The sequence below is a fragment of the Budorcas taxicolor genome, chromosome 18, assembly GCF_023091745.1.
Source record: "Budorcas taxicolor isolate Tak-1 chromosome 18, Takin1.1, whole genome shotgun sequence".
Taxonomy (NCBI): domain Eukaryota; kingdom Metazoa; phylum Chordata; class Mammalia; order Artiodactyla; family Bovidae; genus Budorcas; species Budorcas taxicolor.
Genome location: NC_068927.1, coordinates 19930036 through 19957562, shown reverse-complemented (window position 1 = coordinate 19957562; position 27527 = coordinate 19930036). Strand labels below are relative to the sequence as shown.

General features: G+C 53.7%; 1 protein-coding gene across 3 annotated transcripts in view; it reads left to right on the top strand.

The window, feature by feature from the left end:
- Positions 1-27527, top strand: part of ZNF423 (zinc finger protein 423) — a 342644-nt gene that overhangs the window by 53731 nt on the left and 261386 nt on the right. For all 3 annotated transcript variants that reach the window (XM_052655503.1, XM_052655504.1, XM_052655505.1), the window contains exon 2: positions 2992-3051. In XM_052655503.1, coding sequence (XP_052511463.1) covers positions 2992-3051 — 60 coding nt within the window. The remainder of the gene's footprint in view (positions 1-2991; positions 3052-27527) is intronic.

The window sequence follows — 27527 nt, the reverse complement described above, 5'->3', positions numbered from 1 at the left end:
TGTCGGCTAGTGCAGGGCCGCGTGATGGTGGTGGTGGAGGTGGGCGTTACTTCTCATCAAGAATCTATAAAGGACAGTGTATTTATACCTTCAAAAAGACGTGGGCCAGCAGTTTGCAGAAAGCGCGTTCGTGCCCATGTCACTAGGCGAGTTGGCCTGTGCGCTCCTTGCTGGGAGGGGTGTGGTTCTGGGGGTTCTGGTGTGTGATGCGGCTGTTTGCCCGTAATGACGTTCGCCACTTTGAAACTCCCCAGCCAGGGCATCGGTCTGCTCTCCCCCTCTTCCCACCTCTGCAGGCTTATTGTCCCCAGAAACAGAAGCTTGAATCCTCCCAAGAGCTCCAAAAGAGCAGATGTTTTCTCCTTCTCCTTCCTATGAAGGTGGAAGTCAGATCTTAGGGAGGGAGGGATTGGGCATCTTGGGGACACCCTCCAGTTCAGTGACTCGGGAGGTCACATTTCCCAACCAAGAAACACTGAGTCACCCAAACGTGGGGTCTTTTGCCCTGATACTCGGAGTACGTTGAGGGCAAAGGGAGAACTGGGAACCTTGCATTCATGTCTTGGAGCTTGTGGTTGAGAAGGTGTAGGGACCCAAGGCAGATCTTGTTGAAAGCATCCTATGAAATGGTACCATGGTGACCTTACACATTGGCAGCAACCTCTTAATAGAAGCAATACCTATATTCCATTTTAATGCGAGTAAACAGCGAAATGTGAAAGAAACTGAGTTTTAGGTGTAGCCATGAAAACTGCTGCTCCTCTCATGCACAGCCTGCTTCTGATCATTCTAGCGTTATCCACCTGTGTTTCGGAGGCTGTTTGGCTGCAATCAGCCTAGTGAGTAATATCAGTTTTGTCTGACTCAAGGTCTTAATTCATATTTACAAAGCTGCACATTTGAAAACCCCACCTCAGCTGTAACTGGCTAAGTCAAACAACCCAGATCCCAATCCAGATCGTCTCTGCATTTCATTGTCTCAGATGCTGAGCTTCTCCTCTTAGGATGCAAATCTGGGAAGGAGGGCTCTTAGTTAGCAGTCCTTGGCTTCTACTCAGTGATGTGGATGTGCCCTCCTGGGCAAGCTGTTTCTAAAGGTTAAAAGGAAACCTGTCCTGCGAGGCTCTGTGGGGAGGGGGAAATATCAGGGGTAGAGGATAAAACAGGGGCAGGGCCATGCTGGGCTGGACTTGTTAATTCCAAGAGTTGTTCCAGTCTCGGCATCAAACCCACCTGAGTGCTTGAGCCTCTGTTCCAGTGGATGACAACCGTCATCCCATGGAATCTTCCCAATAATCTGTGGCTTAGGTACTGTTTTTGCCTGTGTTTTTGAAATGGGAGAACTGAAGCCTAGAGATTAAACAGTTTACTCATGGTCATACAGCTAGGGGCTTCCCAGGTGGCACGAATGGTAAAGAATCCACCTGCCAACGCAGGAGACATACGAGATGCGGGTTTGTTCCCTGGATCAGAAGATCCCTCGGAGGAGAAAATGGCAACCCACTGCAATATTCTGGCCTGGAAAAATCCTAGGGACAGAAGAGCCTGGTGGGCTACAGTTCATAGGGTTGCAAAGAGTAAGATACGACTGAAACGACTTAGTGTGCACATATGCATACAGCTGGTTCGAGGCAGGATTGGGATTTGAATCCAGCGTCTAACCACAAGCCAGCCTGCTTGTTCTTCCCCCAGGTCGACTGCTTACTGTGTGCCTGGCTTCTGAAGGGCGGGCTGGATTGCTGCTTTCTAGTCCCCAGTTGCTAGGATTCTGGATAGGGTCCTCTGTGTCTCAGGTGGATGCACGAGCAGCCTTCGAGATGGACAGCCATGGGTTTTGGCCCCGACTCTGTACGGACTCTTTCTAGCATAGGACCTCAGGCCTGTCCTGTCACCTCTCAAAAGTCTGATGACAGGGAGTGAACACCCTGGGTGCAGGGCCTGGCTCACAGCGTGTGCCCGCAGAGAGACAGCGGCATTGCAGAGAGAACTGGGGGCGTACGTGGTGGCTTCGGCATGCACGTGTGCAGAACTTCAGAGCCCGTTAAATCTGAAAAATACTGCGTATGCACATTTTTGGCTTAAACAGAGTTCCATTTTACAAAGTCCATAACCCAGCTTTAATATTATTACATGCCCCAGACTGGGATTGATTCCAGGATGAGAGTTTTATTATGCTGTATAGAATTTCTCCCCTGTTCTCCTAGTGCATGGCTACCACCTCCACCCGCCTCGTCTCACACAGCAGGACGTGGGGTGGCCGGGACACTCCGTCCCTCCCCAGCTTGGTTCTGTGGGCTTGGGGTAGAGTGGAGAGGTGAGTTGCACTGTGGCGTCACTGGCCCAGGACTGCTGACCACGGGACAATCAACTCCAACATGTCCTGAGGTCTGTCTGTCAGCACTCGGTGTAAAGGATAGCACCCCACGCTTTGCCAACCTCTGAGAGTGTCTTGTTTGCTTCTTGGAATAATCGAGAAAGCCTCCACATCTCAGTGGTGATCTGAGGGGCTCTTGGTAGGAGGTCAGTGTCTGGAGGACCAGGGAGAGGTCTGGGTCTTCACTCTACTCCTGTGAGGGGCACATGGCTTTATCTCAAGTGGATACTCTGATTATAGATAGTAATGGCCTGTAGCTCTGTGTAGAGAAAGAATGTGATTCTGCATCTGATTCGAGGCAGTGCTGTGATTGATTTGTGATGTCTGCTGGGGGTGCAAGGATGGGGGAACCGTACAGATATGGCACTTATTTGCTGTTTAGGTTTTGTTCTGAGTATTTTACATCTCTGTGAAACCAACAAAAGTCTCTTTGTAGACTTGATCCTTTCACCCTTGGTCATGGGTATCATAGGGACTCCCTAGGGACTCCCCCAAAGGATCCTTTCTCCTTGCCCTGTGTCTTGCACACACCACGCTCCCCACCCCCCACCCCCGCCACCAATGACCTGTTTGCACAACTTCAAAACTCACAGGCCCATCTCTGTTCTCTCTTTCAGTTGAAGAGGGGGAGGCCTCGGACTTCTCGCTGGCCTGGGATTCCTCCGTGACGGCATCAGGTAAATGCCCAGGGGCCGGCTGGAAGCTTGGTGGGGGTCCTGGGGGGCTGGCTCAGGAAACTCAGAAAGCCACCCAGCTCGTTATGGAAGTCATATTCTTCCTGTCACATTCCTGTCTCCAGTCCAGATTACCCTGTGCAACGTGATTTTTATATCAGTTCCATATGGTCAATAAAATCTATTACCTACGGAGACTAATATGCCCTTATTCCCCCGGGGGCCGTGTTCCCCTCTTGTGGGCATACTCAGTTGGGCCACCGCACCCCCACTATGCAGGCTTTGAAGCTCCCTGCCATGGGCGTCGCTGCACACTCTTTCCAGCCTAATTGCATAAAAGCCACTCTAATGGGACCTTTAAACTCCAATCGAAATCAGAATTCCTTTATTTGCCTTCCTGGAAGGGGCTGCATCGCACTCTCGGGTGGGCAGACCCGAGCCCACACCCCCAGGGGGAGGTAAGAAGGAGCGATCAGAATTGCGGGGGGCGTGGCCATTGGAGGGTGATGGGGGTGACCAGGCCATTAGGGGACTTGGGTTTTCCTGCTCAGTTCTGCCCTTGCCTAAGTGCCTTCTGGTGCCTCAGTTTCCTCAGCTACAGAAAGAGGTAGATGAATGAGATTTATCTCCCTATAAAGTTCTAGAATCTGGAGCTGCCCATGGAGCTTGGGATTGCAGCTGGCTTGGGGTCCTTGGGAGCTCCAGAATGGAGGGCACCACTCTCCCATTTGCTGCGCAAGTTGTCAGCCTCGTTGACAGCAGGGCCCTTGTTCCCGGTCCAGTAGGCCCCAGACTCTTCTGCCTTGTCCCCTGTCCCAGGATCCTGGCCATCTGTCTCCAGTTCCATGGGGGAGAACTTTGGGCCTGAGAAGACCTGTGAGGGAGCCATTTAGTTCAGCTTCCTTGTCTTTTAGGTGTGGAAATTGAGGCAAAGAGGGAGGTATGCTCTGGGTCAGTCATTGCAGAAACGAGGTGTTAGGCGTCAGGCGTACCAACACTTAACACTTGAACGGTTACACGTCAAATTTGTGATTTTATGGCTGCGTGTGATTTAAGACGATGCGGAAGTCATTTAAGTGAGAAAATTGTGTTGACAAAGTTTTTAAGTAATAATGCTTGGATTCAGGAAAAAATCATGAAGATGGTTCCCAGGTGACTGAAATCTGGTACAGACTGAGCTGCAGGCAAGTGGGGAGCCAGTACCTGAAACCAGGTTCCTGGACTCCTGGTCCAGGGCTCTCTGCAGCGGGAGCTGTGCTGCTTGGAAAGTCCGAAGGGTCCTGGTTGGGTCCTGGCTGGCTCAGGTTTGGGCACTGCGGTGTCTGCAGGTGCCTGGTTCTTGGTGGCAGGGGCTCCCTCTAGGGCAGGGGCTGGGTATGGAGCCAGGGTGGGGAGATGCAAGTGTTCTCAGGAGGAGAGCCCTGAGTTAGGACAGGCCTTGGGGGCCACACTGTAGGCAGGATAAGAGGAGGTGCTGGGTGGCCCATGCCCTGTCTCTTTCTGTGCGGTTGAGATGCATTCCCCACGCTCGGAGGAACGCTGCAAGGTTGTGAAACTCCACGTCTCATCCAGGCGTCCTGACGGATGTGGGGGTGCATGTGCTCAGGCTTGCAGCCAGCTCTGATGAGGGTCCCCGCTGTGCTCCAAACCTCCACATCAGAAAAGCGCCCAGCCTGGTCACGTCCGTATAAGGGCCTCCCTCCCGGCTGTGTTCCCAGTGGTGCGAGCGGCGACGAGGACAGACCAGGACAGCAGCAGCATGCGGCAGGGTGTGGTGGGTGCGGAGCTCTGTGCAGGGGGTGTCAGGGCCTGGGTGTATCTCCTGTAGAAAGCAGGGGCGATGCCGAGGGCTGTGTGCGGGCCTGGGGTCCACGACACCCTGATGCCACAGTGGGAGCACCAGCCTTAGGGCCTTCGGGCGCTCTTGGGAGTGGTGGAGGGCGTGCAGCTTGCAAGTTTCCAGCCAAGAGCTGAGCGCACCCTGCATGCACAGGCAGGAGGAGGTGCTAGACCCCTCGTGACTCCCTCCGGCCCTCAGGGACTCCCTGGGGCTGGCCAGCTTTCGGTCATCTGCTCGGAGGCGGGAAAGGGAGGGCCGAGCATCCCGGGCATTGGATAATCCACAGCTGGGCAATGGGTTGTTCTGTTTCCTTTGGGCTGATTCTGATTGTGTCTTTTTGACAGTGCATGCACGTGATAGGTTTTCCTTCCCAATCCTGTTGGACTCAGGCTATTAAAGTCAGCTTGTATTCCCTGAGCACGGGACTTGTGAGATGGCGCAAGTCCCGGGTGGCAGGATGAGGCTGGTAGGGGAGGCAGTCCTGGACGTGGCGCCTGGCGTTTGGTGAGCACATACTTGGTCTGTGCCAGGATACGGAGCAAACGTGTTTTACCCCTCAGGGTCTCCCTGAGCCATCATGACAACCCTGGGAGCTGGGTGGTATTTCCAGCAGCAAGTCCACAGTTTCTCCACGGGCTGGTTCGGGGCTGCCATCTGGTAGAGGATGGGGCCAAAGGCCTGGCTGAAGCTGCTTTAGAATAACGCTTCTCATTAAGCTGAGAAAATGTCACTTGGCTGCATCAGAGAATGGGGGCAGGTGCCAAAGAAGATTATGGGGGAGCAAAGCCTCCCCAAGCCACCCTTGGCACCGTCACTGAGAGCTGCCATCCTCATTTGGTGGATGAGGGAAGGAGGCTTGGAACGGCGTGGCGCAGATCCGCCATCCCCAGCCAGCATGCTGTGGAGCAGGGGCTCGAACCCGAGTCCTCCTGCCCCCGGAGCCTGGGGTGTAACCTCCACGCTGCCCGCCACTGGGAGGTAGATAGCTGAGCAGAGATCCGAGGCTTCGTGGGGGCTTTACCATGGTCCCTGGAGGCGGGGGGCCCAGGCGTGGCCATGGAGGGCCTTTTGGCTCATCAGACCGGAGGAACGCAGGGTGAGGTGAAGAGGGAGGCAGAGAGCATCTTGCTGGGAGTGCGGAGCCGTGAACAGCGGGCAGCTCCGCCCCCTCTCCCCAGGGTGCTGGTGTCCCCTCGCCCGCTTTTCCTGGCTCTGGGAGCATGATGGAGAGCGGCAATAAGGAAGCAGGAGGCACAGTGGCCTCTGCTCCTGTGGGGACCCGGTGGCCACCGCCCCCAGGAGCACCCTGACCTGCTCTGTCTGTGCCCTTGAGTCAGGGCCCCAGCAGTGATGGAGAGCCCCGCCTGGCAGGGAGGCGAGCAGGGTGAGCATCTCCCTGCAGTTCTCCCTTCTGGCCAGGGCGTCACGGGAGGAGGGGGCCTGCCCTTGCCTCTCCGCTGGCAAAGAGGGGGCTGCTGGTGGCAGAACCTGGGCGAAGGGGACTGTTCAGAGCTGAGGTATGGGGGTGCCTGGTGGGTGTGGGTTTTAACTCATTTCCCATTGCATCCTGTTTTTTTCTGATCCATAGAAAGGGGGATGAAGGGACAGTATCTTGTGTGTGTGCTAAGTCACTTCAGTCGTGTCCGACTCTGTGCGACCCTGTAGACTGCAGCCCGCCAGGCTCCTCTGTCCATGAGATTCTCCAGGCAATAACACTGGAGCGGGTTGCCATGCTCTCCTCCAGGGGATCTTCCCGACCCAGGGATCAAACCCTTGTCTCTCACGTCTCCCGCATTGGCAGGCGGGTTCTTTGGCAGGAGTGCCACCTGGGAAGCCCCAAGCATCCAGTGGAAGGACGTGTAGACTCTCTTCCCAAATGCACAGAGCGTTGCGCATGTGATTTCGGGGGCGGGGTCATAGATTACTCTCAAGCTTTTCTTCCTACCTTGCCAGGCCGTGAATTCAAATACCTTAGAGAACTGTGAGAGTCCTTTGTGAAAGCCCACAAGGGTCCCAAGCTCAAAGGCTCACCTGGGGCAGGCTGGTGGCACAGGTGAGCGGGCAGGTGGCAGGGAGGTGGCGCTGTGCACTGCACCCCAGGCCTTGCCACCGGGACAGCCGTACCTCAGTGCCAGCTGATTGCTGACAGGGTACCTGGGCCCAGAATCCCCACGTCATCTCAGTTTTAAAAAGAGAAGCCAGAGAGCTGGATTTTTATCTGGTGTTCTTAGATTGAAAAATTAGCAACTCAAGTCTTTTTAAAGCAGCTCATATTGAGATAAGAGGGTTCCAATGTTTCCACATCCTCATTAATACGTGTAATTTTCCTTTTTTTTGTGGATTCTAGCTTTCCTAGATGTGAAATGCTATCTCATTTTGGTCAATCGATATATTTGAAAAAACACTGCTCAGGCCAAATAATGTCCCCCTGCCAGCTGATTTCATTCTGGCCGCCATTAAATGGTTGCCAAGTGCGTCTCTACCCAGGGGCCACTTTCCAGGCCTCTCTGCGCCCACCGCCTGCCTCCAGCCCAGCTCAGTGGGGAGGTCCTTTCTCCCTCAGTGCTTCTTCTCTCTTCCCCTAGGCCCTTGGAATGAGCCATCTGAGTGGCAGGCACCAGGATGATAGTAGCCTACAGTGGGTGGTTTCAGGGAACCAAACCAACCACGCTCTGCTTTGCCTCCTTTCTGCTGGTCACTAAGTCTGAGCTGGGAGATGAAGGGGCTCACCTTTGTGTAACTGCCTCACCAGAACCTCCCGCCTCCCTGGACCAGGTTTCAGGGCAGGCTAGGCTTCCTTCCAGCATGGCTGCCCTGGACCAAGCTGGGGATGGAGCGCAAGGAGGGTCTGGGGCAGTCTGGTGATGGAAAACAGTTCATTTGTTGACAAACACTCACTGTCAATGCCTGGACAGGTTAGTCAGCTTTAGGTCTGGCATGGTGACACACATACTTGCTGTTGGAGAGAAACAGTCAGTATAATCGATTGTATGTGAATGGCCCAGCAGCCTGAGACCTTACTGGTGTGATCAGAGTTTCAGGCCTTCCTGCCCCGTTGTAGGTCTCATCGTCCTGGTTAACGAAACCATCACTCCCATGCAGGAGTCGCTTCTAGGAGCCAGTTCTCCTTCTTGGTGCCTTTCACAGACAGAAACTGAGGCACACGGACGCTAGTGACTTGCTTCAAGGTCACACAGCTAGGAAGTGGCAGAGCCGGGATTTGAACCCAGACAGGTGGCGCAGTTGGTTAAAGAATCTGTCCTGCCAATGCAGGAGATGCAAGAGATGCGGGATTGATCCCTGGGTCGGGAAGATCCCCTGGAGGAGGAAATGGCAACCCACTCCAGTATTCTTCCCTGGGAAATCCCATGGACAGAGGAGCCTGGTGGGCTGTATGGTCCATGGGGTCGCAAAGAGTTGGACATGGCTGAGCGTGCGCACACACACACACAGCTCCAGCGTTACTGTGAATTGTACTGTGAATTGTGAGATGAAATTGTAAATGGAAGATCTTCCTGTGAGAATGTTGGTCCAGGCTCTCTGTGTCAGAGGGGAACCAGAGGCTCAGGGCTGGGTTCAGCTCAGTGCTCAGGTCCCTTCTGGGTCAGTTGGGAGTCTTACGAGGGCCAGGCCTCCTGGATCGCTGCCGGAAGGGAGAGGAGATGCCTGTTTAGAAGGCCTTGAACACACTTCCCATCTTCAAAGGCCAGATCTGGAAAACACTGTGGGTCACACTGTCCATAGAGACTCCCACCGCCTGATCCCAGCCCGCCTGCCTCTAGGTCCCCCTGCGTGTTGGGTGTGTGTGCAGTTTGCGGTGGGGTGGTGGGTCTGTGTTAGGGCCGCAGGCTCAGAGACGTGCTCGGAGGGGGAGAAGATTAGAGTGGCATCTGGGTGTCTGGTGCCTGGGGGCTCCTTGGCGGAGGGAGGCTGGAAGCCTTTCCTTTAATCTGACTCCGGTTAGCTGTGGGGTGGGGAAGTGGTCAGTACTCCCATCACGGACAAAGGTGGCAGCCTCCTCACCCCCTGCGGTCCTTTACCTCCAGGTTTCGACCAGTGAACTTGACGGAAATGTCTGGAAGACTGGGCCTTTCTCTTCAGGGAGTTGAGGCCCCTTGGTGCAGCCCAGCCTGCTCCTCTGAAACTTCTCAGGGCTTCCTTCCCACCCTGCCAGTGTTGTCCTAGAGCATGTATTTATTATTTCAACTATTTCACGGAGACTCCACCCACCACTCTGTGCTTCTGCACACTTGCTGTTTACATTTCTCTTGGCTCGCTTTCCAGCTCCATCCCTTCTCTCGAGATGAAGTGCAGGCTGAATGCACCGGTGGGCTCTGTGGAGCCCCCGTGAGCCCCGAGCTTCTTGGAGACCTCTCGATCCACATAGCCTGCCCTCAGTCACCACATCGGGGTCTCTGGGAGGATGGGCATTCATTGCCTCAACTGCCCCTCCCCGCTGGACACTTGAACCGCGTTCAGTTTTGGACTCATGAACAATGCTCTTACCAGCGTCTTTCTGTCGGTGGTCTTTTTCCCCTTTGGACTTTTTCTTAGGGGCTCCCAGGACGTTTTGACTTCAATCCTCAGATCAAGGCTGGAGAGACTGTCTCCCTCTCTCCTCTGCTCTCCCCCAGGGTTCCCTCACCCTGAATTTTCTCCTGAGTGACTGCCTTACCCTGGCTCATCGGTGAGGGTATCCCCACTCCTCTTCCTGCGATCCTGGGGCTGACGAAGGATGCTGCCAGATGCCCCTGACTCCAGCTGGCTTGGCTGGTGCTGCCCACCTCCTGCGCTTGAGCCCCCAACCCAGTCATTTCCTCCACAAGGACCAGGGGACATTTTAAAGGAGCAGGAAAGTCCTAAATAGATGGAGAATTTCCTAGCATTTTAAAGACTTATGAAATGCATTTTTATATGGGGCCAGCTGGGGAGTTTCTCATTAGCTCTGCTGGGGCGTCTGTGGGGAGTTGAGCTGAGTGGAGCCAGGCAGGCGGGGTAGGAAGATGCGGTGGCCCCGAGCTCACCGGGGGAGCGCGGCAGGCATGCGCCGACTGGTCTGTACCGTGGACCCCTGGCCAGGCGGGCCTTTGTTAGCGCTGCTTCCCCCAGCTCAGGAGGCCTCGGAGACCTTCAGGTGGTGACTGGAGCTGAGAGGTGGCCACTCTGTTACCATGGTGAGCGGTCCACGAGGTAGGGCATCTGTGCCCCGAGTGCACACGGAGGCATGCACTTGTGTGTGTGTGTGTGTGGTGTGTGTGTGAGTATGCCCAGGTGCCTCGGCCCTGACTCAGACTCTTGGGGGCTCTGTGGCCTCTGCACCCCTCTGTGCTGTGTCCCAGGCCCTTGGGGCTGACTTGGCCCAGCTCTCCAAGGGGATGTGGTATTTCCTGCCCACCCTTTCCTCTGGCTCTGGACCAGCCAGGGGCCCCGCTGGGCTGCACTGTACATTGCTTCCTCTGTGCCACGTCTGCCATGCACATGTGTGTGCACGTGTATGCTGGTGCCTGGGGTACGTGCAAGGGAGTGTGTGTGTGTGTGTGGTGTGTCTCTCTTCTGACTCTTTTTTTCTCTCCCCTGTGGCCTGACTGATGGCTTCGCTGGAGGGGGTTTGTCTTGCTTAGTTCACCTCCAAGGGTGGACTTGAAGCTTCCTCGGAGGCAGAGCCTCTGTGTCATTTGTCCTGTACCCACAGGCTGGCGCACAGCAGCTGCTCTGCCATTGTACCCTTACTCTCTGCAGTGAAGTTGCAAGCTCCCAGCCCTGTTGACTGGGGACTGTCCATTCCACGAGCCCAGTGTGTCTGCCCTCGCCTCTCCTGGGGCTCTGGAGTTTTTCACAGGCACCAATGATGAGGGCTGTCCTGACGGAGGGGCTGGTCCTACTTTATTCAACCGTGGGTGCTCCCTAGGGTCTGGGCCCCCACTGATGGATGTTGGAAATCAGCAGTTATTTTGGTGACTTGAAGCCAGGCTATACACCAGGGCCACATTCAGGCATGTATGTGGGTGTGGGCCCCGGGAGTGATGATGACATTGTTCCTCGGGATTTGAGGGAGGTCTCACTGTGGTTTCCAGGCGTGGTTTACATTGGCCCTGCTCAAACTTCACCATGTAGGCAAATTTGGTGATCTTGTTAAAACGCAGATGCTGACTCAGCCGTTCTGGGAGGGGGTCTGAGATTCTGCATGCTAAGCCAGCTCCAGAGTGGTGTTGATGGTCCACCCACCACCTGGAGCAGTGCGGGTTTAGAGGGTGTGATGAGTTAAGCCCTCTCACCCACTCCCCTTGACTCTTGTTCTGGCGGGGGCCCTCTGCCTACGGAGCTCCGCGTTCAGAGCTCAGGCTACATGACGCCTCCTCCAGGAGGCCACCACGATTGCCCTGCCATAATTACTGTGCCTACCCCTGAGTCTTGGGGGCTGCCTTCATCCTGGTCCTCACTGCCGTCTGCTTGGCAATGACGTTCCTCCTGGTTCCCTTGCTGTTCTGCTCACTCCCTCAGGCAGCGACCATGTCTGATTCTCTAAGCTCCCAGAGCTGGGCTCTGTCTTGATCACTGACAGCCGCTGAGCCAAAGTTTGCCAAGGTGGAGAACTTCGCTTCTGCCTCTTCATCTGTATTTTCCCTTGGCAGCACAAGGTCAGATTGTTGTTCCCTTTGTTGAGCAAGAATTGGGTTTGAGGTTGAAGATACTACTTGTGTGACCTTGAGTAAGTTACTCAACCTCTCTGTGCTGTCCATGTCCTCATCTGAAATGGGGATGCTTATCGTGCTTCCTGGGACCATTGTGAGGACGATATGAGGAGATGCACGGAGCTTAGCTATAGCCCCCAAGGGTGGCAGCTGGCGCTCTCCCCTCTTACTCTCTGTAATATATTGACAGCATGTTGAGGGAAGCTTGGCTTGGAGCTTAGCTCTGAGTCTTGATCTGTGTGGGCCACAGAGGGCTCCGACTGGCCCCTCCCTTCCTCCTTTTCCTTGTCTCGATCGGCAATCTCTAGGCGTCGCCACAGTGGGCAGGGTACTCATGCCTTCACCCCCATGCAGGGTTGGGGTGGGACTGAGCTCTCAAGGGACCATCCTTTCTCACGCTGACCTGGGAGTGGGGTGCTGCCTGTTTCCCCTGTGGAGAAGGCCAGCGTGGGGTTGGAGTTGGCAGGGGGGTAGTGGGCAGGGTCTGAAAGCCAGAGGCTCTGAGGCTATCTTATGATCAAGCTCCTTCCCTGGGTGGGGCTTGATGCACCCACCGTGCGGCCATGGGTCCGTGCCAGCAGGAAATGGCCAAGGTCAGCCCAGTCATGCAGCCTGGCTGGTCCTGGCTTCCTGGGCGGGCACTCCGCACGGCCCAGCTTCTGGGATGGGTATGTTTAGCACCGCGTCAGTCACAGTCCTGTTGTAGGCTGTGGGAGGCCCGCAGGGGTTAGGCGGTTGTCGTCTCTGCTGATCCTCTCTTAAAATTCTTGAGCGTGAGGCATGTGTGGGTACGTGCATATGTTCTCTCTCCCTCTCTCTCTCTTGCTCCATGTGTGTTAGGTTGAGCCTGGCTAACTGATGCCTCTCTGGTTCAACAAACCCATTATTTTGGCCACACTGATAGATGGCTCCTTTCTTGTTGTTGTGCTTGGTTGCTTCAATGGATGGCTGCTGGCTGTACTTAGTAGTTAGCACATCAGACTGATACTGAATCCAGTAAACAGGAGACACTTTTGCTTCTGCTGTTCTATTTCTCTGGGCTAAATGCTTTGCAAACCGTGCAAGGTTGTGGAGGCAAGGGTAGTGCCTGCTTTGCTCACCATTGTATTCTCAATAACCATAATTATAAGCAACTGTAATAACAATAACCATGAAAAAAACCAACCATCTAGTGAGCATTTGCTGGGGCCAGGCAGGGGCCATGTACCTGACATGCATCTTTCATTTAACTCTCTTAACCACAGGTGGTAGGAGGTCGTATCATGCCCATCTCACAGATGAGCAGCTGAGGCTCAGAGAGGTTGAGAGACAGGTGCAGGCTCTCACAGCTGATCTGCACCAGGGCAGGATTTGAACTTCGGTTGGTTTTGTCTGAGTCCAGGGTCTGTTCCTCTGGAGTTGCTACTTCACAGTGACCAGGACCCAGTGGAGATGTAAGGCATCTTTGTGGGGGGACATCCCCAAGGATGTGCTAAGAACCCTAGAGGTCATGGTGGCGACACACACTTCCAGGGTCAGTGTGGGGGTGATGACTGCTGATGGACACAAGCCCAGGAATGCTCTTCAACAGTGATGTGTAGCAGTGACAAGTCATTTTGCCTGCATGCACACACACTCGTATATACTTGTTCACAAACATAAGCACACTGCCTACACATTCTAGACACACGTACATACCCACTTCCACACACCATGCAGTGCACATATGCAGACATTCACATGTTCCTCCACACCTCACATGCACACACATGCACTCAAGTGCAAATGCGCATGCCCCTGTATGTGAATGCTTACACGCACATACACAGGGCACGTATGCACACACTTCCAACATGAGCACATACCCAGACGGGCACACACCGGCACTCCTAGGCTTGCAGATGAGCAGAAAGAGCTGCTTCTGGGATCTCTTCAAGGACAGGACAGTTCTTCCCACCCAAGGAGGCTCCCGAGATGTCCGGGTCACCCCCTTACTCTCATTCTGCTTTTCCTTTGTTGTACACTCAGGGCTTCAGACATTCTTTCCGACCAAAGATCCACACCCCTGCTGTTGGGCCTGGCGCCGGGCAGACCCGGGTGCAGACAGAGACCTCAGTGGCCATCTGTCCGCGTGCCTGGCCCGGCCCGCTCTGGCCCACGTGCACCCCACCCCTAACTTGGACATGACTTCATTTCCACTCTGCACCTGCCACTTTAAGAGCCCAGGGCCGGGTGGGCCTGTCCCCAGGGTTGGGCTGGGGGAGGCTGGACAGCTGCGGGTTGGGGGAAGCTTTGTTAGCTCCCAGGGGCCTCCCGGAGTCCGGGCTAGGCTGGGGAAGCTGCAACAAAGGCCGACAATGGCCTCCTTCCCTCCCCGGGCGGCCTCGGAGCAGGGCCTGGCTGGGCGGCCTCTGGGGGCCCCTGTTATTTCCTGTGCTGGCTTCGGGGCTCCTGGCCAGCCGCAGTGGGCAGGAAGCGGGGCTGGGCATCTCCTCCCCACCCGCTGGGCTGGCTCTCTCAGGCCAGAGGAGCTGCTGCTGTGAGCCGGGCTAGCGCGGCCTGCCTGCCCCGCCATCCTCTGCTCGGGCCTGCTTGGAGGCCAGCCCCGCTCGTGTCTGCCCAGATTTCCCCGGACGGGAAACCCAAGCCCATCCCTGCTGCCCCGTCCCTGCTGCAGACCCCACGTGCTCCACCATCTGCCCCCCAGCCTTTGTGGTCGCAGTGCTGGCCCCACAGAACTGAGGATGGGTGCGGCTGGGAACACTGGGTTGGTTAATGCTGAGTTCATCTGGGGTTGTGTTAGAAGGAAGCTTAGATTTAGTGTTAGCGTTAAGGTTAAGTAGTCGATTTAGTGTTAGGGTTAAAGTGAGGTTTACCAGCCCTCAAGGCCAGAAAGAGGAGTTTTGCATGGGGTTGAAGCAAACAGACCTTTGCATCAATCCTTGTTTCACCTCCAAAGTGTTCATCACCTAATCATAAGGGGTCTTCGGCCACAGGCACGCAGTGGTGACCTGCCTTCCAGACTCATATTCTAGAATGAGGAGACGGGGGGCAGCTGAACACATACAGCTCTTCTCTTGGCTTCTTAGCTGTGAGTATGGACTTGACTCAATTATTCACCTCTCCAGGGCTCAATTTCCTGATCTGTAAAGTGGGGAGACTAAATCCCTACCTTTTGACATTGTTATATGAATGAGTGAGGGAAAGATGTGTGTTCACACAGTGCCTGGCACATAGCAAGCATCCAACAAACACCAGCTCTGGTGACTATGTTTTATTCGGCTGTGCCACACGGCATGTGAGATCTTAGTTCCCTGACTAGGAGTTGAACCTGTGTCCCCTGCATTGGAACCACTGGACCCCCAGGGTAGTCCCAAAACAGGAGTTAATTATCGTATGTACTTTATTTTTAATTAGTTTATGAAGTTTTGGTCACACTGTGTGGCATGGGGCTTGAGGATCTTAGGTTCCTGACCAAGGATTGAACCTGTGACCCCTGAATTGAGAGAGTAGAGTCTTAATCACTGGACCACCAGGGAAGCCTGCCAGTTCTGGTGATTATTAATGAAACAAGATGATGTGCCCAGGTGTCATTGGGCAGTTAAAGTAATCGATGAAAGAACTAGTTATGTCAGCAGCCAAGGGTCAGGGTCACTGCCAGTGAGCTTCCTGGCAGCTGAGGCCAAAAGAGAAATAAGATGAAGTAGACACCTCTGTCTCATTCAAGTACTTGGGACTGACGAACGTTTATCCCTGGCACTAAATGCTGAGGGATTTACTGCGTGGATCCTCATTAATCATTGAACAAACAATAGCTCTGTCTCAATAACAATTTGGCACACAATACAGAAACATCTTTCCTCGATTTCTTTCTTAAATTGACCCTGGAAAATGCTCAGGGCCTAAGTGCACAGCACAGCCGTGGAGTTACGTGCAGTACAGCCTGGAGGGGATGCGGCAGAGACAGGGCGTCTCAGCTGGCTGCGTCCTGGGCAGCTGCTCAGGTTACCTTCCTAAGTGCCTGGTTAAGTGCAATCAGGCAGTTTCCTTTAAGGCAGAGCCCTTGTTCTGCAAGTGGTTGCTCTCAATCTTGGGGAGGACTCATCAGATTTTTTTAAATTGGAATATAATTGCTGTACAACATTATATAGGGCATAAGTGAGCAATATGCGTGCGTGTGTGTGTGTGTGTGTGTGCTCAGTCATGTCCAACTCTTTGGAGCCCGCCGGGCTGCCCTCTCCATGGGATTTTCCAGGCAAGAATACTGGAGTGAGTTGCCATTTCCTGCTCCAGGGGATCTTCCCGACCCAGGGTTCGAACCCAGGTCTCTTGCATCTCCTGTACTGGCAGGCAGATTCTTTACCACTGTGCCACCTGGAAAACTGTAGGTGTATAATAAATAGTGAGTAATAATTTTTTAAAAGTTTTATTCCGTTTATAGCTATTATAAAATATTGCCCGTGTCCCCCATGTTGTATAAGATATCCGTGTAGCTTTTTTACACCTAATAGTTTATACATCATAATCCCCTACCCCTGTATTGCCCCTCCCTGCTTCCCTCTCCCCCCGTAACCACTAGTTTGTTCTCTATATCGGCTTCTTTTTTGTTATTTGCATGTTTGTTTATGGCTGCACTGGGTCTTTGTTGGTTCTGGCAGGCTTTCTCTAGTTGCGGCGAGTGGGGGCTGCTCTCCGCTGCGGTGCACAGGCTTCTCCTGGCATTGACTTCTCTTGTTGCAGAGCACGGCCCCAGGGTGCGTAGGCTCAGCAGTTGTGGCCTCCTGGGGTCTTCCCAGACCAGGGGTCAAACTTCTGTCTCTACACAGGCGGAATCTTAACTATGGACCACCAGGGAAGCCCTTCTTCTTTTTCTTTTTTTTTTAAATTTAACCTCAGGAACTCCTCTCTCATTTTTGAGGAACATGTATCCCTAGCTCAGGGAGTCTTGGAACACATTTTGGGAAGCTCTGTTTACATCTTTATGTTTTGAGGTCAAAACCCAGGAGATACCTCGCCCACTGGGTCCCCCACCTTCTCAGCTCGGATTATCATCAGGCTGTGGTTAGCATGTTGGGCCTGAGGGCTTTCAACCAGCAGAGCCCACCCCTTGTTCACTTTTTGCCAGATTACTGTATTACTTATTTGAGCAGAGCCCAGCCCTCAGGAGGGACACAGCCAGGGAGAATGAGGCTCAGAAAGGTTAAGAGGGCACGCGGCTGGGGCTGCTATTGCAGGATCTGTCCATAGACGCACACGCCCAAATGCACACACGCATACCGAGACACGCTCACACTCAGCCGCTCTTTGCTTTGCACGTAAAGTGTGAACATTGTTCTGTGCCCAAGATGGGGAAAGTCTAGCTGCAGCCCCCTCTGCGCCCTCCCCTCCCAGCTGGCAGGGTGGTGGGCCTGGCCCCAAGAAGGTCTGCCAGTGGCCACTCGTCCCTGTGTCTGGCGGGCGCCCCGTGGAGTTTCCATGGTGAGCTCTCCTTTGGGGGCCCCTGGGTGGGACTTTCCATCTGGGTGGAAACCTGACCCGCAGGCCCCGGGAAGGAGGAAATGCCTTCCCCAAATGTGGAGAGAAAGAACAGAGAGGCAGCCAGCCTGGGACTCCAGCCAGAGCCCCCGACTCCTGTGAAGCCGCAGAGCTTGGGGACCCGGCGGGATCTGGGGCCTGGCTGCTTGGGACCCACCCCTCAGCGAAGGCACAGCCCAGGCGGAGTTGCAGCCTCACACAGTGCGATCTGCTTGGGGGCTGATAGCCCTGTGTCCCTGCGGTTCCGGGGGCCTTGAGTGTGTGCGCATCCATGCCTTCTCTTCCTGGAGAGATCCAGTAGCCGATTGGTAAGTGGCTGGTCAGGATTCAGACTTGGCTCTCTGTCCCCGAGGTCCCCTGTACTTGTCACCCTGCCCCCTGGACTCCGTCAAGCAGGCATTTCCACAGGTATCATTTCACTGAATCTTTGAAGCAGCACTTTGACATTGGTATTAGTATCATTCCTATTCCCGTTAGTGAAAACTGAGCCTCAGAGAGGCTAGGGGTCTTGCCCAGTGTCACACAGCAAGTTTGTGGCAGAGCCGACAGCAGTCTGTGCATGCGTTCAGGTCATTACTAACTCAATTCTCCCACTTTGTATGTGCTGAGTTGCTTCAGTCGTGTCCAACTCTGTGACCCTGTGGACTGTAGCCCGCCGGGCTCCTCTCTCCATGGGATTCTCCAGGCAGGAATCCTGGAGTGGGTTGCTATGCCCTCCTCCAGGGGATCTCCCACGTTATATGCTCATTTACCAGGAGAGAGCAGTAACAATTTAAAGAGAGTTGGCGATTGCAGTCAATGGGGGGCTCTGTAGGTGAGTCTGGGAAGCAGGTGAGGGTCTGCGTGGCCCCTCACGGGGCACGTGGCTGTGACCCTGTTGCTTTAAGATGGGTGTCTTCAGGTCTCACTCCTGACCCAAGAGCCAAGCCCTTCCTGGACAGCATCCTTGTGTGTATCCCACGTCATGGCAGCTGCATCTCAGGGAAGATGGCATTTTCACCTCACAGGCTGACTTTAGAGCCTGGCACCCCTTTTCCCCTCCCCAGCCCACCCCCAAGCTGAGACACCACCCAGGGGCCAGGGATGGGCCTGAATCTGACCCACAGGTTTGCAAAGGGACCACAGGGTGACGGTGGAGGATGGACCCGGGTGCTGAGTTGTCTCCATCACGGGTGTTGTCCTTGGTCCTCCTGGAGCACCATCCCAGACTGTGTCCTGGGGCCTGACCAGCTGGGAAATGCCTGCTTGGGCCCTGACAGAAGTTTCCCTAAAGGGAACTTGTCTGGTGTCAGGGAGAGATTGACCCACCCGCTCCTCCACAGCCAGCCAGTACCCTCCATCTCTGGCCTGGGAGAGGGCAGGGGGGTGCTGGGCACCTTGGCCCCTGCTGCTATGGGGGATGGGCTCTTGTCCTCGTGGCCTACAGCACAATGGCCTCCAGGGCTCAGGTCAAGGTTTGGGGATGCAGATGAAGGGGGAACTTAGGGAGTGCTGAACGGCAGGAGCGCTAGACTGGGAGTCCAGAGCTCCTCGCTCCAGGCCCGGCTCTGTGGCTGGCCAGGTGCAGGGGCCCTCAGCAGCCTGGGCGGTACCCTGAGGCAGGTGGTCCCACAGAGGATCTCGCTGGAGCATTTTGCTGGGAGAGTCAAGGCAGGTGGAGGACCCCACAATCCCGGATATGGTTTCTTACATATCATCGAATAGAGGTTTGAGTCTTGTGTCCTCATTTCCAGCCCTGTGCCCTGGCTTGGGCTGTGTCCCCATCCTGCAATGCCCTCCTCATCACCTACCCCAAACCTGCAAGCCCTTCAAGGCCCAGCCCATTGCCTGTCCTCTGTGAAGCTTTTGCACATGTTTCCTGAGGACCTGTTCTTTCTATCAACTCCCGTCCTGCCCTTTGCAGTCTCTGAAGGACCACATGGCAGCTTGTCCCTTTCCCTTAACTGTTCAGAGGCTCCATCTCCTCCATCACTCCACCTCCTCCGATGCTTTCTCTCCCTCCCGCCCCTAGTAATCCAGTATGAGGCTCAAGTTGGGCTTTATTCGCTGATGGACAGTTTCTCAGAACATACTTCACCAGGAAGTTCCACTGAACGTCTAACCACTGTCTCCGTTGCTGCTGGAAGAACATCAGTGCTGGTGTTGCAGGACCTCTTCTTGATGGCCAGTGATGGCTGTGAGCCGAGCCAGCTCACAAGTCACCAGCCGAATGACTCAGCTCACCAGCTGAGTCACCGCTGGCAAGGTCCCAACAGGCTGCACTCCATCCGTCATAAATGTCACTGAGCACCTACTAAGTGTCAGGACCGTTCTAGGTGGTGAGCAGGGCCAACGAAGTTCCTGCTGTGGGTCTAGTGGGGGAGATGACGCAGGCACAGTACATAAACCAGTAAATAGATCATGTGTTCTGCATTTCTGCTGGAAGGGGACCAGCAGGGTGGCCAGTTAGAGATGATGGGGTGATGGAGAGCAGAGGCCTCTGCCGAGGAGGGGGTGTTTGAGCAAAGGGGGTATGGGTCATGCGGAGTGGGTAGGAGCAGTGTTCTAGTCGCTGTTCCTCATGGGAGTGAGCTGGGCTCATTGAAAGACAGAGAAGGGAAATAGCATCACTGTGGCTGGAACAGAGAGAACCAGGGGCAGCGGGGCATGGAGTGAGGTTGGGGAGCTGAGAAGGGAGGCAGGCAGCAGCAGCTCACGGAGGGCCCTGAGCCACGTGGGTTTTATTCTGAGTTGAAGGGGAGCTGGGGAGGGGCCCCCTTAGCTGTGCGGGCAGTGAGGCTTACTTCATACCCATTCCGTTGAGAGATGGAGGGGCTGAGACCAAGGGCAGGAGGTGAAGAGTTTAGACTGGGAATTTCCTCTGGAGAAGGTCCACCAGAATTTGCTCCTGGGTTGGATGTTGGGGATGAGAAAAGAAGGGGACCCATGGACATCTCCAAGGTTTTCGGCTGAGTGGCGGGATGGCCAGAGGGGCCCTTCACTGTGATGGCAGTCCTGGGAAGAGCCGCTGGGGTGCAGATGGTGGCTGTGGGCTCAAGAGTTAGATAGTGGCCTTAAGTTTGAGATGCCTCATAGATATAGATGAGCGATTGAATGTGTGTGGTCCTGTGACCTAGGGAGGATGATTCCAGGGGTGTGTTTGGGTGTCATGAGTGTGTCATTAGTACCTAACCCTCGAATGGATACACCTACCAGCGGCGTGAGCCTGGACTGAGCAAAACAGTTGAGATCTGTGTCCAGGAGGCATCAGTATTGAAGGCTGGAGTGAGGAGGAGAGACGGAGGAGAGAGACGAGTGGTCAGGGAGGTGGGAGGAAACCCAGGAGAGGCTGGGTCCTCACCGCTCAATGAAGATGGAGTCCCTGGGCAGGTTCAGAGCTTTACAGAGCGGGGTCCTGTGACCTTGTGGGGACCATATCTTCTTCCAGATGTGGTCAAGTTGCTTGCGATTTGTGCGAATGGGAAGGAAGACCTGCCTCACGACTCTCACACTTGGTGGGAGCTGGAGCTGCTAAAAACAGCCTTTGCTTGAAACCATTCTGGGGCGAGCAGAGATGGGGTTCAGGGGTTAATGAAATGAACTCTCGTCTGCAGACTGGCCCATCTGGGGGTGTCAGCACCGAGCACCCCCCTTCCTGCCTCCCGCTTGGGAAATGTACCCACGGCTGGACCAGAGGTGGTGTCTGGGAGCGGCAGACTGTCCGTGGTGGAGTCCAGCTGTGAGCGAGCCCTCAGCGCTGAAATTGCCAGCCTTGCGCAGCCCAGAGCCAGCCCGCGGAAGTGGGCCAGCCGCACCTCCGTACAGGATTAGAGGGATGTGTAATGGATTAAAGATCAAAAATGTTAATTAAGAAATGGTCTTTTCTAATAAGATGCCTTCAAGGGCACAGGCCTGAAAAGGAGGGGATTTCTCATTTTGGCAACACGATTTCTGTTGTAATGAAATTGGTTCACAGACAGTGGGGAGGACCCGACGTTAAGTCTCGTTTTAAAGACGTCTCCATCCAAATTAATTAGCAATAAAAAACGGAGGCCCGAATGTCAGGCTGGCAGGCAGGCATTGTGTGGTGGTTTGGCAGGAAGGCTGCATGGACTCCAGAGAATTTCCTCTGTAGCCCAGGGCTGCTGGAATGTTATATCTGGGGGCACATTCCAGGAGGCTTAGTGCGGTCTGTCTCTGGGGTCGAGAAATGAAGCCTGGTTGGATGCTAGGTCTAACTTGATGGGAGCTTGCTGTGTGACTTTTAGCTGCCTGTGGCCCTTTCTGATCATTCCTCTAAATTTCCTTTCTTATCAACTGTGGGTGACAATGAAAACTCTGTTATCCACCTTCGTGGTCTGTTGGAGCAAAAAGATTCTTAGATTTTGAAAACTCTAAACTCTCTATGTGAATCAATGAGATTATTGCTAAAGGAAGATTTATTCTTTGTGTACCTGGTTCAGCCCTGGCCAGGCCACACATTTTGTTGACTCATTCATCTGTCAATGGAGACTTGGGCTGTGAAGTCCCTTAGGTTGTTTGCATGTCTCAGGAGGGCACCATAGCCTGATGGTTAAGAACTGGGCTCTGCCTGTTATACAGAGTGAAGTAAGTTAAAAAGAGAAATATACAAATATCGTATATTAATGCATATATATGGAATCTATGAAAAAATGCTATGGATAAACCTATTTGCAGGGCAACAATAGAAACACAGACATAGAGAACACTTGTGGGCTTCCCTGGTGGCTCAGCTGGTAAAGAATCCGCCTGGACTGTGGGAGACCCGGGTTCGATCCCTGGGTTGGGAAGGTCCCTGGAGAAGGGAAAGGCTACCCACTCCAGTATCCTGGCCTGGAGAATTCCGTGGACTAGTCCACGGGTCGCAAAGAGTAGGACACGACTGAGCGACTTTCACTTCACTTCACTTCACTGTGGGAAGTAGGGGAAGGAGATGGTGGGGCGGATTGGGAGAGTAGCCTTGAAACATATACATATATGTAAACATTTACATATACGTAAAATGGATACTCAATGGAAATTTGCTGTATGGCGCAGGGAGCTCAGCCGGGTGCTCTGTGACAACCTAGAGGGGTGGGATGGGCTGGGGAGTGGGAGGGAGGCTCAAGAAGGAGTTTGTATACCTATGGCTGATTCATACCGATGGATGGCAGAAACTGAGACAACATTGTGAGCAGTTACCCTCCAATTTAAAACAACTTAAAAAAGGACAATAAATTAAAAAAGAAAAAAAAGAACTGGGCTCTGGAGTCTGCCCGGTCATCAACATGTACATAAGCTCTGCCTCCTGCTTGGGAGCCTAGCAGAGTTATTCGCCTTCTATGAGCATCAGTCTCCTTGTCTGTGAAATGTAGCCAGTGTCTGTGTCTGCTCACACTGCTGTGAGGTGTGAGGGGAGAGAACCCACAGTGAGCCTGAGTGCTCGGGAGGTGTGGTGTGGTGCGCAGTGCTGGGCGCTGGAGCTTTTCCTCTTCAGAAGCCTTGGGATCTGTGTGTCGGTTCCAGACTGATCCTGAGTTGGAGACCGGCTGTTTCTGAGTTTCCTGGATCCTCCGCTGTGCAGAACCTCATTCTTACAAGAAGCTGGAGGAAGGAGAGTCCTTCGGAGCTTGCTCTGAAGGTTCTAAGACTTGAGAAAAGTGTGGACCCACACATCCAGGGGAGAGTCTCCCACTGCTTCCGATCAGAACTTGCTCTGTCTGATGAAATCGCGCATGTTTTCTTGCCTACCCCACATCTTGTTTTCTGTGGCAGTGATGTTGGGAGCAAGACAGAGAAGGGAGAGAAGTTTTTTGCTTTTTTTTTACTGTCCTCTTTTCTCTGGTTGGAGATTGTACACACTTCTACATCTTGCTGCCACTTTAATCTTACTGTGGCTGCAAACTCTCACTTTACTTTTTAACAAATATAAAAAAGTCTCATTGTTTTATTTAACGGTATTTGCTTGAAACTGAATTTTTGTCTCATATTGATACCATGAATTCTGTTTTCCTTTTTTTTGCATCTGCCTGCCTTTTTTCAGGATTTTACTTTTTTTTCCCCAGGAAACTTAAAAAAATTATGATAAAATATACATGACATACAATTTACTGTCTTAGCCATGGTCAAGCGTCCAGGGAACATGTGTCATTAGGAACATTCACGCTGTTGTGTAATCGTCACCCCCATCCATCTCCAAAATTCTTTTCACCTTCCCAAACGGAAACTCTTGAACAGTTTTTGTCCTTTTGTGTCCAGATTATGCCACCCAGCATGTCCTCACGGTCATCAAAGTTGTAGCATGTGTCAGAATTTCCTTCTTTTTTAAGGCTGACTAATATTCTGGGCTTCCCTGGTGGCTCAGACGGTAAAGCATCCGCCTACAATGCGGGAGACCAGGGTTCGATCCCTGGGTTGGGAAGATCCCCTGGAGAAGGAAATGGCACCCCACTCCAGTATTCTTGCCTAGAGAATCCCATGGACTGAGGAGCCTGGTGGGCTACAGTCCATGGGGTCGCAAAGAGCCGGACACGACTGAGCGACTTCCCTTCATGTTCTGCTGTATGCGTACCCCACATTTTGTTTATCCATTTATCAGTCTATAGAGACGTGGATTGCTTAATTTTTTGGAAAAACTGCCATGTGGCTTTACCACGTTACAATACCCACACCTAAAGCTCTGTCTGAGAAGGAATGTGGAGGGCGTGGACTTTTCTTGTCTCTCACCTGGATGAAGGACGCCAGTGGCAAGAGGCTTGTTGGGTGTGGCTCTCAGGGGCGAGGGTTCGGTGAGGTTCCCTGCGTGGAGTGGAGCGCTCTCCCCAACCCTCCCAGCTCTGGCCCAGCCTCCTACCCACCACCACCTGGCCACAGGTGACCCTCAGATGCAGCCCCTTCCTGCCCTCCCCGTCGCACTAAGGCAGACTGTCTCAGCACCCGTGGTGCTCAGAGGAGAGAGGGAGCTCTTTGCTCAGCGAAGTGCGGTTGCCACTTGTGGTCATGGAGATGCTTTAAACCTCAAAGCGGTAACTGTGGGATGAGCTGCTCTGTGGTCTAAGGTCTGCCCTTAGTGACACTGACTGGAGAGAGAAAGGACAGGATGGGACCTGACCTTTAAGAAAGCAAAACTGAAGAGTATGGCCCCGGCAATGAGGACGCATGGCCGACTGCCGTCCCTGAGTATTGGATGAATGGCCCAGACACAACACGGGGTGAGAGGAGCCAGACACAAAAGGAGCGTGCTGCATGCGCCCATCATGTGGCGTCCAGGACTGGGCAGCGTGGCGTCTGGTGGCCGAGGTCAGGCAGTCACTGGCCTCGGGGCATGGCTGGGAGGGGCCTTGGGAAGGTCTTCTGTAAAAATGTGCCGCCCAGTTTGTCAAGATTTGAGCACATTACTGCATCTAAATTGTTTCAATAAAAAGGGGACATGAAAATAAAAATAAACATAAAACATCTTCGTTTCAGAGATGTGGAGGCTGTGGGCTCTTTACTTAATTCATTTCCCCATGAGTTATTAGGGTCTGTATTCCAAGATCCACTGCTGGGTCTGACTCAGCCAGCCTTTCACACCAAGGGTGAAGTTCCTGAGGGCGGAGGATATTGGGGGACCCGGCCTGTCCTGTTAACATCCTGTATCACAGGGGAGGGGGCTGCGAGCCCTTCACTGCTCCCTACCATTCTTGGAAAGTAGGGTTCAGACCTTATGCCAGGAAATTGTTCTAGCATGGGATCCAGGACGCCCATCTTTTCTCTTCCTCCTGGCCTGACCTCCTGAATTGCCCACCTCCTGTGAGCCCCGGTTCTCTGGTCCAGATGCCAGGACGGCCTCAGTGCTGGGAAAGCGTGTGGGGCGTCTGTGTACCTCTGAAGGGCTGGGCACAGGCTGCCGAGTAGGGAATTCTGTCCTGGCCCCTGTGTGCCTCCCACGGCCAAGTTGAGGGGAGACACGGGAGGGGCGGATGCTGCCCAGGCGGGAACTCAGTGGGGGTCCCTTCCGTGTGGGGCAGGGCTGGGTGGGAGGTTTTGATTCACAGGGCTGTCCTGTCATAACTGTACCAGCACGGCCCCTCCAGGGGTCAGGGCCCTGAGGCTCTGCTTCTGGATCTCAACTCCGTTGCTGAGTGGTTTTTCAACAGGGATTTCTTCATTCATTCATCTCCTCATTAAGCCTTATTTGAACACTGTTACTGTGCTTCCGGGTGGGGGTTGTGTCCAGATGAATACTGTTTGCAATTAGCCAGTCATGGGAGGAGAAGAGGGGGGATCATCTTCTTAGCATCTTCCACGTGCCCAGCCGAGCGCCAGGGGTTTCGGAACCCGTGTTGCCCCATTTAATCTGAGTGACTACTCTGTGCACTGGTTGTTATCGATTCCACTTTACAAGGGAGGAGACCAGGTGTTGACTAACTGCTTGCTACTCAAAAGTGTGGTCCACAGACCGGCATCGCCCATCAGCTGGTTTGAAATGTCAGCATCTCGGGCCCCTCCCCAGACCTGCTGAGTCAGATGCTGCCTTTGAACAAGATCAAAGGAGGTCTGTGTGCACGTCCAAGGCCCTTGTTGACGAAGCGTGAGCAAGCTGGGGACACACTCGGCTTTGCCTCTGCCCTCTTTAGCTATAACGACGGCAGTCAGAAGGAAGCCTTTCGAGGCGACAGCAGCCAGCACTGTGCTGAGCTCTTGCCCTGGTTTATGGTCGGTCATCCTCTGATAGCTCTCTAATTCAGGCACTGTTGCCGTCATCTCCCTTTCGCCGTTGAGGAAAGGGCTCAGAGAAGTTAAGTAACTTGTCCTAGGTCACACTGCATTTGGGAGGCCAAGCACCTGCTTGGGGACGGTGTGTGTGCGTGTTTTGGAGGGGAGGCGGTGATCCTGGCATGATGTGAGGACTTGGGGATGTGACTGCTGGTGGAATCAGCAGACAAGGCAGATTCTTTGGGGAGACCTCGGTGGGGGTGAGGAGACCCTGGACACTTCCTCGGAAGTGCAGCCTGCCTCCCAGGGGGGAAGCTTTCTGGCTTTTCCTTTGAGAATCAGCCCCACGTCCTCTCTTCTGAGAAGCCCTCCCTGATTCCCCCTCCTCTCGCCCTCCGCTTATTTTTGGCCGTTGCCTTTATCATGTGGTCTAGTTTGTGCCTCTCTTTGCTAGATGAGGAGGTCTTTGATGGAAGGACCATGTCATGTCTTGTCAACTTTGTATCCTCCATTCCTAGAACAGTTTTTTTTTTTTTTTTTTTAATTTTATAATTGGGAACTTCTGTGTGCTGAGTCCTGGCTTAGACACTGATGTTTCCATGGTAAGTAAGGCAGGTGTGGTTCCTGATCTCTGGAATGTAATAGGGGGGAAAGCTCTTGTGGGAAGCCTGACTTATTCATTCATTCATTCATTCAGCAAACACAAGACCCCGGCGGGGGGTTACAGTGCAAGTAAGTCGGAGTGATCCAGGCCCTTACAGAGCTAACAGCCCAGTGGGGTGTCGCTGCCAGAAATCTGTCTTTATAGACTCAGCACAGTGAGGAGAACAGGGCTAAAGGGCAAGGCTCCCGGCCCTACCTAGGCAGGCAGGGCACCTTCCCTTGGGGAGCCCTGAAGCCTAAAGGGAGACGTGAAGGAGATGTTTGGCCCCTCATTCTTTCCAGACCAACACACTTACCGAGTTTGGGGATCTTAGTTTCAAAGGAGCACAGTGAAAACAAGCAGGTCTGCTATAGCAGAGGTGTGCGTGTTTGTGAACCTGCAGTTCCAAGCTTGAAAACAGCCAGTGCCCAGCAAAGCTTACTCTGAACTGAGGCCTCTCACGCGCCACACGCTGGTGCGGATTTGCTGTGACTCTCCTGTAAGTTGACCTGGGATGCCTTCTTGTTACCCTCCAGCCATTTGCTGGTCCTTGGGCTGCATCACCTCCAAGGCATAGCTCAAGCTTGCCTTTTTCATGTTTGAGCCTATCTTATTGTACAATGAAACAGACACCTCGCAAAACAAATGTGGAAGTGAAAGTCGCTCAGTCGTGTCCGACTCTTTGCGACCCCGTGGACTATACAGTCCATGGAATTCTCCAGGCCAGAATACTGGAGTGGGTAGCCTTTCCCTTCTCCAGGGGATCTTCCCAACCCAGGGATCAAACCCAGGTCTCCCGCATTGCAGGTGGATTCTTTACCGGTTGAGCGCAATCACAAAACCAGTGTACAACCGAGCAAATTCTTACAAGGTGAGACATCACTGAAACCCCCCATCTGTGTTCTCCATCCCAGACACAGCCCCCTCCCCCTCCTCCTCCTGACCTTTATGGCCATCACTTGCATTTCTCTAACGTTGTCACCTCAGTGTGCACGCCCTACTGCTACAATTTAGACTTGGAGTGTCATTCTTTATGGAATTGTTGTGGTTTAGCTACTAAGTCATGTCTGACTCTTTGTGACCCCATGGACCGCAGTGCACCAGGCTTCCCTGT